The sequence below is a fragment of the Onychostruthus taczanowskii genome, unplaced genomic scaffold (assembly GCF_017590055.1).
Source record: "Onychostruthus taczanowskii isolate IOZ18803 unplaced genomic scaffold, ASM1759005v1 scaffold38, whole genome shotgun sequence".
NCBI lineage: Eukaryota > Metazoa > Chordata > Aves > Passeriformes > Passeridae > Onychostruthus > Onychostruthus taczanowskii.
The window spans coordinates 14,390,729-14,402,898 of NW_024501237.1; the positions used below are offsets into that span (position 1 = coordinate 14,390,729).

The 12,170-nt window shown below is 42.3% G+C and overlaps 1 protein-coding gene across 3 annotated transcripts in view; it reads left to right on the plus strand.

Annotated features, from left to right (window-relative positions):
• Positions 1–6,152: 6,152 nt before the first annotated feature.
• PRDM5 (PR/SET domain 5) overlaps positions 6,153–12,170 on the plus strand; it is a 59,253-nt gene continuing 53,235 nt past the window's right edge. The window contains exons 1-2 of one of the 3 annotated variants that reach the window (XM_041412118.1): positions 6,153–6,379; positions 10,590–10,673. In XM_041412118.1, the coding sequence (XP_041268052.1) occupies positions 6,287–6,379; positions 10,590–10,673 (177 nt within the window). In that variant the 5' untranslated portion in view covers positions 6,153–6,286. Of the gene's footprint in view, positions 6,380–10,222; positions 10,363–10,589; positions 10,674–12,170 lie in introns of those variants that run through there. The other 2 variants (XM_041412119.1, XM_041412120.1) reach the window with 2 other exon arrangements.

Here is a 12,170-nt window from a genome sequence, read left to right on the forward strand (position 1 = left end):
AGTGACTTCAGTGGAGGGCAGGCAGGAGAGTGAGAACCAAGGAAAGCACTAAGGTATGTTCAGCATAGCTGTTGCCCATTCTTAAGCCAGTAGCTCTCACTTTGGTGTGTGTTATTGCCTCTTAGGACATGGATATCAAAATACATGGTGTGTTGATTTCAGCTGTTCTAAAAATAACTAAAACCAGCAAATAAAAACAAATCCAAAAGCATTACAAACAATATCCCAGCTCACAGATTCCTGGTGATAGTGGGAATTCCCCTTGCATTTCAAATCTACTGTGCTCAGCCCTAATGGTTTGGGCTTTTGTAGGCCTTAAAGCAAACTGTGCTCTTCTGGGACCAGGTTTCCTGAGCAGGGGAATTAAGTTGCTCCAGCTCACAGAGCAGGAAGAAATGAACACATCTGTAGTGTGGAGAACTGGGGGATTTAAGCCCTCCACTGGTGGGTCAGGCACAGCTGACTTCTGAAAGATAAGAAGGTAGTGGACACTCACCCTGTTGAAAAGAGAGTGACTCAAATGCTGTTCTTCTGAGAATGGGAAGAAGACAGTGAGGCCAAAGTGCATAAAAATTATGTGAAAGATGACCTGAGACAAGTCTCTGAGCGAAGGACAGCACAGATGGTGAAAATGTGTGCTCAGAATGGCAAAATGAATTTTCCATAGCTGGCAGTTCTGAGAAATACCTTCTGTGTATGTAGCCATTCTCCAAGGATTTGAAAACATTCTGTCAAGCAGCTTAACAATATTCCATGTAGTGGAGATGCATGGAGAAGTGAAAATAGGAATATCCAACACCACCTGGCAGACATGAAAGGCAGAGGTCAGTCATGAGAGTTGTCATCCATCTGCTAAAATAATATCAGCAAACCACTGTGAGTTCATAGTAGTCAGCTGTCTTCCTGCTACAGGAAAACCCAACGTGGTGTTCCAGCTTCATGTCCTGTTGAGGAATGGTGGAAAAAATACTTCACAGCATTAAAGCCCTTTCAAGGTTTCAGAAAGAACTTCTTGTATGGTTGGACTGCCAAACACGATGAGTTAAATGACCGGCACAGAGCAGGTAGTGAAAGGGAGCCTAATTCCCATGTTTTTTCAGCAAATAAAAATGGAGAGCACAGCGTGGGAATTAGCTTGGTGATGAACCTCTTGTTCCACGAAGATCCCTCTCATGATTAGGTAGCAAGTAGAAGAGGAAGCAGGCAAGTTTAAGGCTGCTTGCTCCCAGAAGGAGCACAGGATCAGCTCCAGAGCAGGCTGTAATGGGAATTGGGAAGGTATAACCCTTATGCACCAGGGCATGTATGGGAATGGTTAGGACTGAAGGAAGTAGCTCACCAGGGAGAGGCTGGATCTGGGAAGTCACTTTCCATTAATGAAGGAAAGGCTGAGTTGATCCTGAAGGGGCTGACAGGAAAAACAGGGGGGGTGGCATCAATTAGGGAAGTCACTCTCAAGCTGAAATAAGATATTCCTGAGCTGAGGAAGCCACTTCTGGGATGTGTAAGGATGTGGTCCAGTTCATGTGCTACTGCATGAAGTGTTTCTGTCACTTGCTGTCTCTGAAGCAATTAATGGAGATGATGTACACTAAATGTTTTACAGTAAGTATTTTTAACCATTCTCTACTTGCTTTTTAGATTTCTTTCCTGTATCACTCATGTGAAGTTTTCATGGGAGACAGCAAAAGAAAAAAAAATCTACTACAGTCCCATTATATTGTGCTCCTTTTAGGTCCAATATTATGAAACCTTAATTACTAGCTTAATCTCCTACTTACTCAAAATTTTGTCTTTTTTTTTAACCCTAGTTTCAAAACCTCTCAAACAACTGAAGTGGACACTTAATATGCTATCAGCTGGAGAATGTAAGTACAAATGCATGTCTGAATTTTTAGTATATTCAAAGGGGAAGGAGAAAAATTTTAATTCTGAAATCCTGGCATGAGCTTCTAGGACATCAAATACCTGAGAGAGATACTCTGACAGCAACTACTCTGTGCATGTAAGCCAAGAATGAGACAAGTTTAAAACTAATCTTATAATTCACAGCTTTTCATGACCTTGAATATCACAACACAAGGATTCTGTATTAGTTTACAGAAAACCCAAAAAGCCAACTGTACACTGATTAGAAGAGAGATTTTGGTAGGGAAATAATTTGTTTGCTGCAATGTTTGCTGAATTCAAAAAGCTTCAAAAGAATCAGTGTAGGGAAAAAAAAACACCACAGGAAAAAAAAAAACCACACCACAGGGAAGAAAAAAAAAAAGGCAATCCTTAAAAATAGCTCTGAAAGGAATTTTGCTCAGCAAATGAAAGTGCATTAGGCAAAGAACAACTTAAGCTTTTCAGAGCACCAAAAAACACAGACAAAACAAACACTGTTAGAGCTGGAAAAGACCCTGAGACACTGAGTAGATGGAACTTTTTGTCATATTTTAAACAGCCACATTTAATTGTTTCAGAAAGTAGATTGTTTCACATGAAAGATATTGAATTCTGAGTGGGTAGTTTGACATACGGTTTCAGTTGACTCCATGTCAACACAATTTGTTCCAGGTACTTTGGAGTCCCTGTGCCTGGTGATTACTGGTGGCAAGGGTGCCACTGTCCCCAAAGCAGGGCAAGCTCTGAAGTGTACACAGCTCTTACCAAGGTCAGGTAGTGGTTTTTTTTATTTTTTTTTTAAGTGGAGCTCTGCGCAACTAAGGAAAGGAAAAAAAAAAAAAACAATCCCTGAGAGATCTTTATGCTATTCCTGTTCCCATCTTTCACTCACACTCTGCCTTGAGGTGAGCTGGAACCTTTCTCTCCTGGAAACCTTCAGTGCAAAATGAGTCAGTGCAAACCCCATTTCCATGCTGGCCCAGGCACTGCAGAGGGGAAGGTCTGGGAAGTCACCATGAAAAAAGAACAATGGTCCCAAATGAAGTTCAGGACTTTGTACCTAGGCAGAGAAAGGGGCTTGGCAAATTCCAGGGAAACACCTGCCTGAAACCTTTGCATTCCTGGTCAAAGCTAGGTGTTATTTGCACACCTGAAACGTGCAGGTACACATGAGCTAGGAAGGAACAGTCTGACAATACTGTACATGTCCTGCACGTGAGGTACAATCCAGATAAGACAAAGATTTGCTTTAAAAGAGCTGCTCCTGATCACACCAGGGTAAGAGGAAGTGGATGGGGTTGGAGAGGAGATTCATAGATTCAGGAAGGAAGTTTTCAAAACATACCTGCAAACTTGGTTAAACTGCAGTGCAGAAATGTTTTGTGGACCAGCTCAAACTGGGAAGGAGGAGCCATTAGCATGAATAACACCCTGGCTCAGGTGTGTCAGCTGCCAGAATCTAATTCTGGCATTGCTAGGGATGCTGCAGAAGGTAATATTTTAATACTGCTCCATGCAAAGAACTCTTGAAAGCATGAAAAAGTCATTAGCCTCAGATTTCAGTCCAACTGCCTGCAGACCAGGAGGAGGGATGATAGAAATGTCAAGTCCCTGAAAAGTTTTGGAGATGATACTACACCATCTAAACAAGGGATTAGCAGAGAAAAGCCACCCTTTTTTCTTGGAGAACACATTTTCCTTCTAAGCTGCTGGACGCTTCAGGGGCTGGCATGTTCACTTCTGGCATCTTGAAGAGCATTTTGGTCTTGGATAGTTTTGTTTGTTAGAATGTGAAATATTAAGTATGACACTTAATTAGCTGTTCCTCGAGTTGAGGGCCTAACATACCGTGCCTCTGCTATGGTGTTGCAACAACAAGTACTGTAACTCCAGACAAAAACTCTTGCAATTATTTTGTTTGTCACCACAGGTGGATTCCTGACATGGAATTCCATGTGGGGCACAGCAGCTTTCATGACTACGTAAGAGCCTCCATCTGAAATTACCTTGTTCCTTTTCCAAGGAAGTGACGTAAATTAATTTTGACAGCGTAAGGTTTCAAATCTGAAGGCTGCTGGATTCCCTTCTGTTTCTCCTTGGCGTGGTGTATAGAGCAATACAGAAACAGAGGGCCAACGTGTTCAGTCCCTATGTGCTGCACTGCAAGTGAGTCCCAGCTGTAAGGTAAATCGCTGATTAAATGGGAAAAAAGGGTATTTTGCTACAGGTGGACAGGCAGTTGTGAATTTGTGATCAATGTCACACCACCAATACACCATGAAAGGAAAGACTGGTGACAGTTTTGTCCAGTGCTACAGCACTTTTTTCTAATTTGCTTAAACAGAGTAAGACACAGGTGACGGCATTCCATATTGGAATAACAATGGCTGAAATTTACAAAGTAAAACAGTTGTTCTTGTGTACTGAAAGAGCTTAAAACCAAGACACAAATGCGTCCAAACTGTAATATCACCTTTAACTTCCCATAGAAGGAATCTTTTAAGGTTCAAAATGAAGACCCCCCCCCACCCCCCCACCAGTGGATTTTTGTTTTCTCTTCTGAAGAGAAAAATACTGAGGCCTTCATGAAGTGTAAAATCATTTTAGAATATTCATGACCTTTGGAAAAGGTCAGAGACAGGGAAAATGATGTCAGCAGTTTAATCTGATGTATATTAAGAAAGACTGGCATCCAATCAAGGAAGTGTTCTGGTCTCTAAAAGTATTAAGTATGTTCAATTATGAATGGGAAAGCTTTAGAGCTAGATGTCAATTAAAAGAATAGTTAAAATTTGCTCTCAGTTGTAAAACTGAAGCCATTGCCCCAGGCAACTTATTTCCTCTCAGTTCAATTGATTTGTTTTTGAGATGGAAGAATTCTTACTTATACAGATTTAGATGCACCATTTTTGTTACTAAATTAGTAGTCAGTGTCCAGGCTATCAGTCAAGGTGTGAAATCTGTGGGTCTGGTGCATTTTCATTCCTCAAATTATTCTTTCAACCATGTTATTGGAGCCTTTCCTCCTTTTTTCTTGTCAAATTACGGGCCTCATGAAATTTACCAGAGCATTTGCTCATATATTGAATATCATGCAGTATTATATAAATTTCTCTGTATAAACATGCGTGTTGGTGGAAATGTACATCACCTTTTCAAGATTTTTTTTCTTGTAAGGCTTTATGATAGCTAAACTGCGACACTGCAGATGCTAAATACAAAAGGCCATTGTGTGCAAGTAGATAAGGGAACAAAAAATAATCAGAGGGAGTTTCATGTTCAGCTAGACCTGATTTTTTAAATTTAATTTTTACCCCAATGTCCACCTATGGCTGGGCAGGAATCCAACTGATCCAAAGCACTTTCATGATGATTTGTTCCCTGGCATGTGGTAACTAAAATTCAGGATATTTGTTTCATTCCTTCCAAACGACATCGACACAGAACTTTTCTAACACTTTGCTGGAAAACTATGAGCTTTTAATATTTAACTTCTACTGTTTATACATCTTTTAACATAAAAAGAGGCAGAGAGAAAAGAGGTTGTTACGCTCCAGTGGTTTAATTATTACTATTAGCAGCACAATTTTAAAATATGTCTATAAATAGTTTTTTTTTTTCCTTTTCTTCCTTTTCCTTCTGCTTGCCTCACATGCCTCCATACTTATTTTTAATTCCTTAATCAGATATGATTACAAATCCCTTTTCTAGCTACACCACCACTTCAGTTTAGAGCGCAGCAATGAGTATGGCGTCAATGAAAACCCCAAAAATCCCCAAGAAAGCTATTCCACTTCCTAGAAGGTCAATGTGTGCATATGTATAATGCATATTTATAATGTATATTGTAGTTTTGTGAAAGAGTACTGGTGTGATGTGAGCAACCTGTTAAAGTCGAACTTTTCCTCCCTGTTCGACTACATTGTGTGTACTTTTAGTCAGAAAACCATGCCTTTGCTGGCTGTTTCGTAAGAATATTCAAAATATTTATTTTTTTTAGACACAACGCTTCATGTTTGCGTGCTCGCAAGGATGCCCAATTTCTGCCTCTAGATCCGCGCTCCCTCAAAACCAACCCCCGAAAGCGAAGGATTACTCGGTTTCGCAGCGAAGCTGCCTTCACTCACTGGCGGAACACGGAAAGAAGCGGTGGGACGAGCCCGGGGCGGGGGACAAACCCTCACGGACCGTCCATCCCCCCACGGGTCGCCTCCGTCGCCTCCGTCCCCTCACGGCGCCGCCCCTCAGGAGCCGGGAGAGCCCCCGCATCCAGCCCCTCTTCCTGCCCCCCTCCCCCGGACTCCCGCTCGCCGCTCCCGGTGGGATGGAAGTCCCCCCCGTAAGCCTCTTCCTTCTCCCCCGGTAGCAGGCGGCGGGCCCCGAGTTCGGTGCAAAAATGCTGGGCATGTACGTGCCGGATAGGTTCGCCCTGAAGTCGTCCCGGGTGCAGGACGGGATGGGGCTCTACACGGCCCGCAGAGTGAAGAAGGTGGGTGATGGCGGGGGAACGGCCTGGCCCGGCCCGGCGGGGAGCGGCTGCCACGTATCACCGGGGAGTTGGGCGGCTCTCCCGCCCCTCTGCCCCGCTCCAAGTTCGCCTGAGCCGCGCTGTGCCCGCCCGGGCTCCCTCTGCTCACGGGAGGCACCGCCCGCCCGCTCCCTCCTCCCGGGGCGCTGCCGCCTCAGGCGGGAAGGGGCGCGGGGGCCGGCGGAGGGTTTGCTCTGAGGAATTTTATTTTCCACATTTTGTGTTTTATTTATTAATTTTTTTTTTTTTTTAACTTGGTTTGTGCGTCTGGCACAGTTTTGAGGGCAGAGCTCCCCCGGCGGGACCGCCTCCCTGAGGTCCCGCTCTGAGGGCCGGGGGGGCCGCCCGGAGCTCTCGGGCTCCCCTCACCTCCCTCACGGCTCTCGGGGCTCGGCGGGACCGTGGTTTAATTCCTTTTTTCGGCGTAATAAAGCCGGGCCCCTGAACGATGTCTTTCAGCTGAACCGAGTCTCGTACTCCAACCAGGTGATGCCTCTTCACACTTCATAATTGAAAGTATCTTGATCATGTGAAATGCCAACTGACGTAGTCCAGGTGGCTTGTTAGGACACATAAAGGAACACCAAATCTACGAACCCGTCATTAGTGTACACTTTTCTGTGTTTTGTACGTTTTGCCTTCCATCTTTGTCCTCGTTCTGGCTCTGATTTTAGTCCTAATTTTTCACTGGTTTCATCAACAGAACTTAGACTCACTCACATTTTTAAGGTGTCCCTGAGTGTTAGGGGGACCAGAAGGGAACACTTACTTTTATTTCGTTTGGTTTAATTCTTTAAAACTTTTCTGCTTATATTCTGAAGTTTCATTTCAAAACTTTTTGGGTTCACGCAGCAAGGAAGTTTGTACACTCTTAGCATTTGTTAATCTCTGGACTCTGAAATAGAGTGAAACTCATGGGAATCAGTGTCCCCAGTTCAGAGCTGGGGTCTGAGCTTCTGTCCTTTGCTCTGTTGACAACTGACCCATTAGAGCTGCATGCTGGGATAAATACAGCGTTTTCTTGCCTGAATTATTCCACCTTACTTAAGAACTTCATACAGGCAAAGAGTGTGAGGTCAGAGCGGTGCAAGCACCTAGAAGAAGTGTTGCAAGTGCGGTGTGTACTTCATGTGGACTGCAGAAGGCAGAGGCATCTGCAGTAGGATCTGTTTTTATTAAGAGTGTCTGGTGACAGTGTTTGTTACAGACCTGTCCTTTGGCACCGAGTCCTCTGTGCTGGTAGCACAGACAGCTGTGGTGTGCAAAGCCCTGCTCTGAAGAACAGGCAGAGGAACCAACTCTTGAGTTGCTCTGTGGTTTATTGAAACATACTCCTAAAATTTTCTGGGGACCTAAGTCCTGTGTTGTCTCTTGGGAGAAGGGTGGGTGTGTAAATAACACAGGTGGTACACTGGACACAGCAAGACTCCATGTTACTCTTTTCCATGGAAAGGAAATTCACACCTGAAGTGCTCTTAACTTGTTCCCCTGTCTAGTAATGAGGCAGAAGTACCACACTTTGTGGCTGTGATTAAGAGTAGTTTATAGCTGTTAAATTAATTCCATGGAGTTTTGGGATTGGGAGGAGGTGTTGAATTTGACACTTTATTGTGAAGTTAGACCTAAGTTGCTGACTAGGAAATACTGCACTGTTTTCTCTCTGTTGCTGTCACACAATTGTAGTTTTCTGAACTGAAAGTAAAAAAAAAATTGGATGATCTTATAATCAGAAATTGCAGTACCAGCTCTCCAAGTGTTGCGGAGGCCTCTGAAAATTCTGCCATTAGCAAAGTTTTGGTAATAATACATTCTGAACTGCTGCTGCCTACCATCTGCTTGTGCACCTTCAGGTGTGTGGGGCTTTCAAGATTTTGTTTGTAATCATAAAAGGTGCAAACTTTTTGCTTTGTTGCCTTAACAAAGCTGTGATTCCCATGTACCTGCTGTTTTCCATGAGCTGTCCTCAGGCTGCAGAGCACCCACATTGTGAGGCTCTCGGTGTAATCATCAGAGAGCCATTGCACTTCTCAGTGTTTTGCTGCAATTGGAAGATTAGTCACTGCTGCTTTTTTGAAAGCAACTGTTGAAAATAGCTTTTTCTGGAAAAATGTGCTTTTCTATACTGAATCATTTCTCTGCCTTCAGATTGTGTTGTATGCTTCGCTTTTGTTGAGCAAAGGGGAAGTTGAAGTCTAGAGTGTGTTTTTGATTAATGTATGTTGGCATATAACAACATGTTTATTAACCAGAAATGATGTGTGTTTGTGTGTATGTGTTTATATATATACATATATATATATGTATGAAGAAAATGGTCTGAAAGGCGAAACATGAAAGGTTAAACAAATAATTGCACTTATCCCCATGGACCAAGACATCAGGTTTTGGTTCCCCCCCAAATTTGAGAAGTCATAAAAAGTGCTTAGAATCTGCATCACCTGCAGCTTATGTTATGTTTGCTCTGTGTTCAGAGGTGGACATGTTGCTTTTGCAGGTGTTCTGAGCTTCCAGAAGTCTTGAGTACTTGAGTATTGCAGTAGGGATTTCCTGGTTTGGAGTACTGAGGTGGGAATGGTGTGGAGGGTTTGCTGTTCTGAGCTGTTCCTGTGCTTCAGCAATGGGTGAAATTAACACTGAGGGTGCTGTACACATAGGGCTGTATTTACCTGTTTTCACCTTCCTTGCCGATGAGGTAAGAGAAGGAGGAAATTCAGCCTGAGTATTGAATCCCAGGATTTGAAAAACTGGCAGGGGAGGAACTCTGACATGATTTATCGGAAGAATGATGAAGGGTGGTACGGAAATCAGTGAGAAGTAAGGACATGAAGCTGCAGAGTGCCAGTTTTTACTGTCACTGCCCCTGTCTGAACCCTTTGTTGCTCTGGGCTCCAGTTGCTGACTTCTGCTGTTCTTGTGTTTTTACCTTCTGCTTTGCTGTTCCTTGTAGTGAAATGTCCTTTGCGCACATTTAAAAATTTGTCCCTCAGTTCTATTGCCTCATTCTGCAATGTCAGTTTCCTTGTCCTTTGTTTATTACCACTTCAGGTTTAATTTTAAGTACAAATTTTGTTTTTTCTAAAAAAAATTTGATTTCCTGTTTTCAAGAGGAACAGTCCTGGATGTTTTCCATTCCACTTTTTTCTCTGTACTCTACCTGTAGGCAATCTGTAAAAACTAAGCAAGAAGGAAAGCACATAGCAAGCTATTGCTGGGAATATGGAATGTGCCTGGAGGAAGGGATAAGTGGACAAGATCAATACTTTTTTTTTTTTAAACCAAAATACTGTTGTTTTTGAAAGAAACACCAAAGTTGCTTTTCAATATACACTTAAAATCTCTAATGCTTGAAAGGATAAGTGCTTTTGGGTCAGAATGCTGCCTGAAGGAACTCAGCATCCGACATTGCAGGTTTTAGGGCCTGTCCCTGCAAACAGGGACAAGGCAGTGAGTGTGGGGGAAGTTTGGCCTGTGGAAGAAGAAAGTCCTATTTAATTACCTTGCCCTGCTGCTCCTGTGACGTCTGTGCCGGAAAAAACCCCTGATGCCAAATACTTTTGGAAGAACATATCAATGGATGCTTTCACAGCGGGTGTTATGACTAGCAGGTGGTAGAACATTTTAATTTTGTTTATGAAGGCTCAAATTAATTCGTAAGCACGTGCATACTCCCTTACAATTTTACACAAATCTCTCTGTATGATCAAGCCCTCAGTTATTCAGTCTTTTGATTTGTGGCACTTCAAAAAGTAGCATTGCAAATAATCTGGCAAATAAATCTAATGTAAACTTGGTGCATGCCAAGTTCTTTGTTTTAGTTGGATGCCTGTTGCAAGGTGCTTCCTGAAAATTTTGTAAGAAATGTACGAAATTTGACTTGTAAATTTCAGCCTGATTTAAGATAAAGAAAAATCCTGCTTCCCAAAGGAGAAATAAGCGTGCAGAAGGTAGGTATGGTTTTATGAGATTGTTCAAAGTATGAGAAGAATGGAAATGAGCTTCAACTTGAACCCTCAAAGATGTGCACCTTCTTGCCAATAAAGTAGGACAATAAAGGAAAACTCTCCTTTTCTGTTTGAGGCTAAAAATTACTCCTCTGCTGGAGTTTGGTGGTTGACTTGCCTTTTTCTTTTTTCCCCCTACTGATTCTTTTTCTTTTATAATTATTCCTTAGGGTGAAAAGTTTGGCCCCTTTGCAGGGGAGAAGCGAATGCCACAGGAACTGGATGAGAACACAGACTGCAGACTCATGTGGGAAGTGAGTAAAATGACGTCCTGGCACCTCGCACAAAGTGTTCTCAGAATTAAGTTTTACTGTAACAAATCCTTTCTATTTTGTTTCATAGCTTAAAGATCCTGTAGTGAGATTTAGTGCTTTTAAATTATGCTGCCTGGGTGGAGGAGGGTTGACTTCTTTAAAGCTAAAGAAAAAGCCAATTATGGTTTGTAATCAATGAAGTGTGAAAAAACATCATGTCAAGCCAAATACAAATATAATAACCCTGTGAAAAATCAAAATAATTTGAATTGGGAAGTGGATTGTAAGTTACAGAGATACTGATTCACACTGATGAACAGGTACCAGCTTATGGCTTCCTTCTGCTGTAATATGAACCATTTCCTGGTGTGACACTTGTGTTGAGATTTGGCAAACTATATACGTGAAGTTTTAAAATTTTAGCAGATTTTAATGCAATGGGTAGGTGTGAGGTCTTTAGCAAAATGAAAGCCTGGTGCTGTGGGCAACTTGTTGTTTTTTATGCATTAGGCAGAAACAGCAGTTTATGCACTAGTTCTTGTGATTAGGTGCATAATCCATCCTAGCTCCTGTTGTACCCGTGTGTGCCTGAAGTAAAATCTGAGTTCACCAGTTGAGGAAATTACGCTGGCTAAAAAATACTGGCAATAACAAAATTTCCAACTTGTTAAAAATGCCTTCTTTTTGGTGCCTCTGTTCTGTCTTTATAATCTTTATTTACTGCTGTGGCTCTTTCAGCAGAATTTTTTTCTTTTTTTACTTCTTTTCTCCTCAGTCAAGCAGTTTCTGTTGAATGCACGTTTAGTCCTCTTTTACACTGAGGTGAAGACTCAGATTTCTTTTTTACCTTTCTGTGGTTAGAGGTGGAAGGACTGTTTACTGCATGGTACAAAAAAACCTTATGTTTGACATCTTGACTTGAAGCACTATCAGTGCATTTACCACAAAATACATGTTTATTTGAAAAAATCTCTGGCATTAACGTCACTGAGCAGCTTATGAAGTGAGCAGAGCATTGACACAGCCTTAGCAGGGCTACAGATAGATTCCATACACTAGAATGATGAGTGAGAGAACGTTAAAAGCCCATTTCTTTTTACTCAAACTCAGTATAAATATTGTGAGTGGTGAAATATTCCTAGGTGAGTGCTAACTCCAGCCTGTGAAGCTCTGTTTTCTCCCTTTCCCTTTCTTTTGTCTATTTCAATCTAGGGGTGTTGCCCAAATGCCCCTTCCCAAACAAGAGATGTGGACCATTTGTTCCCTTTCCCTTTTTCGGTCAGGTACTCAGAGCAACCAGTTTCATCTCGTTGTTCCCAGCTGAAACCAGAGCAATACAGTGTGCTTTTATTACAGATGTTTGCTGAGTACAGCACATGTTAATGTGCCCTGGCTCACTTGGCTCTTCCTGACGTTTCTGCAGGTTGTTTTAAATCAGTTAAATGCTTGTGCTAGAACAAGGTTTTCGGAAAAGACAGTGGGTGGATTACAGCAATG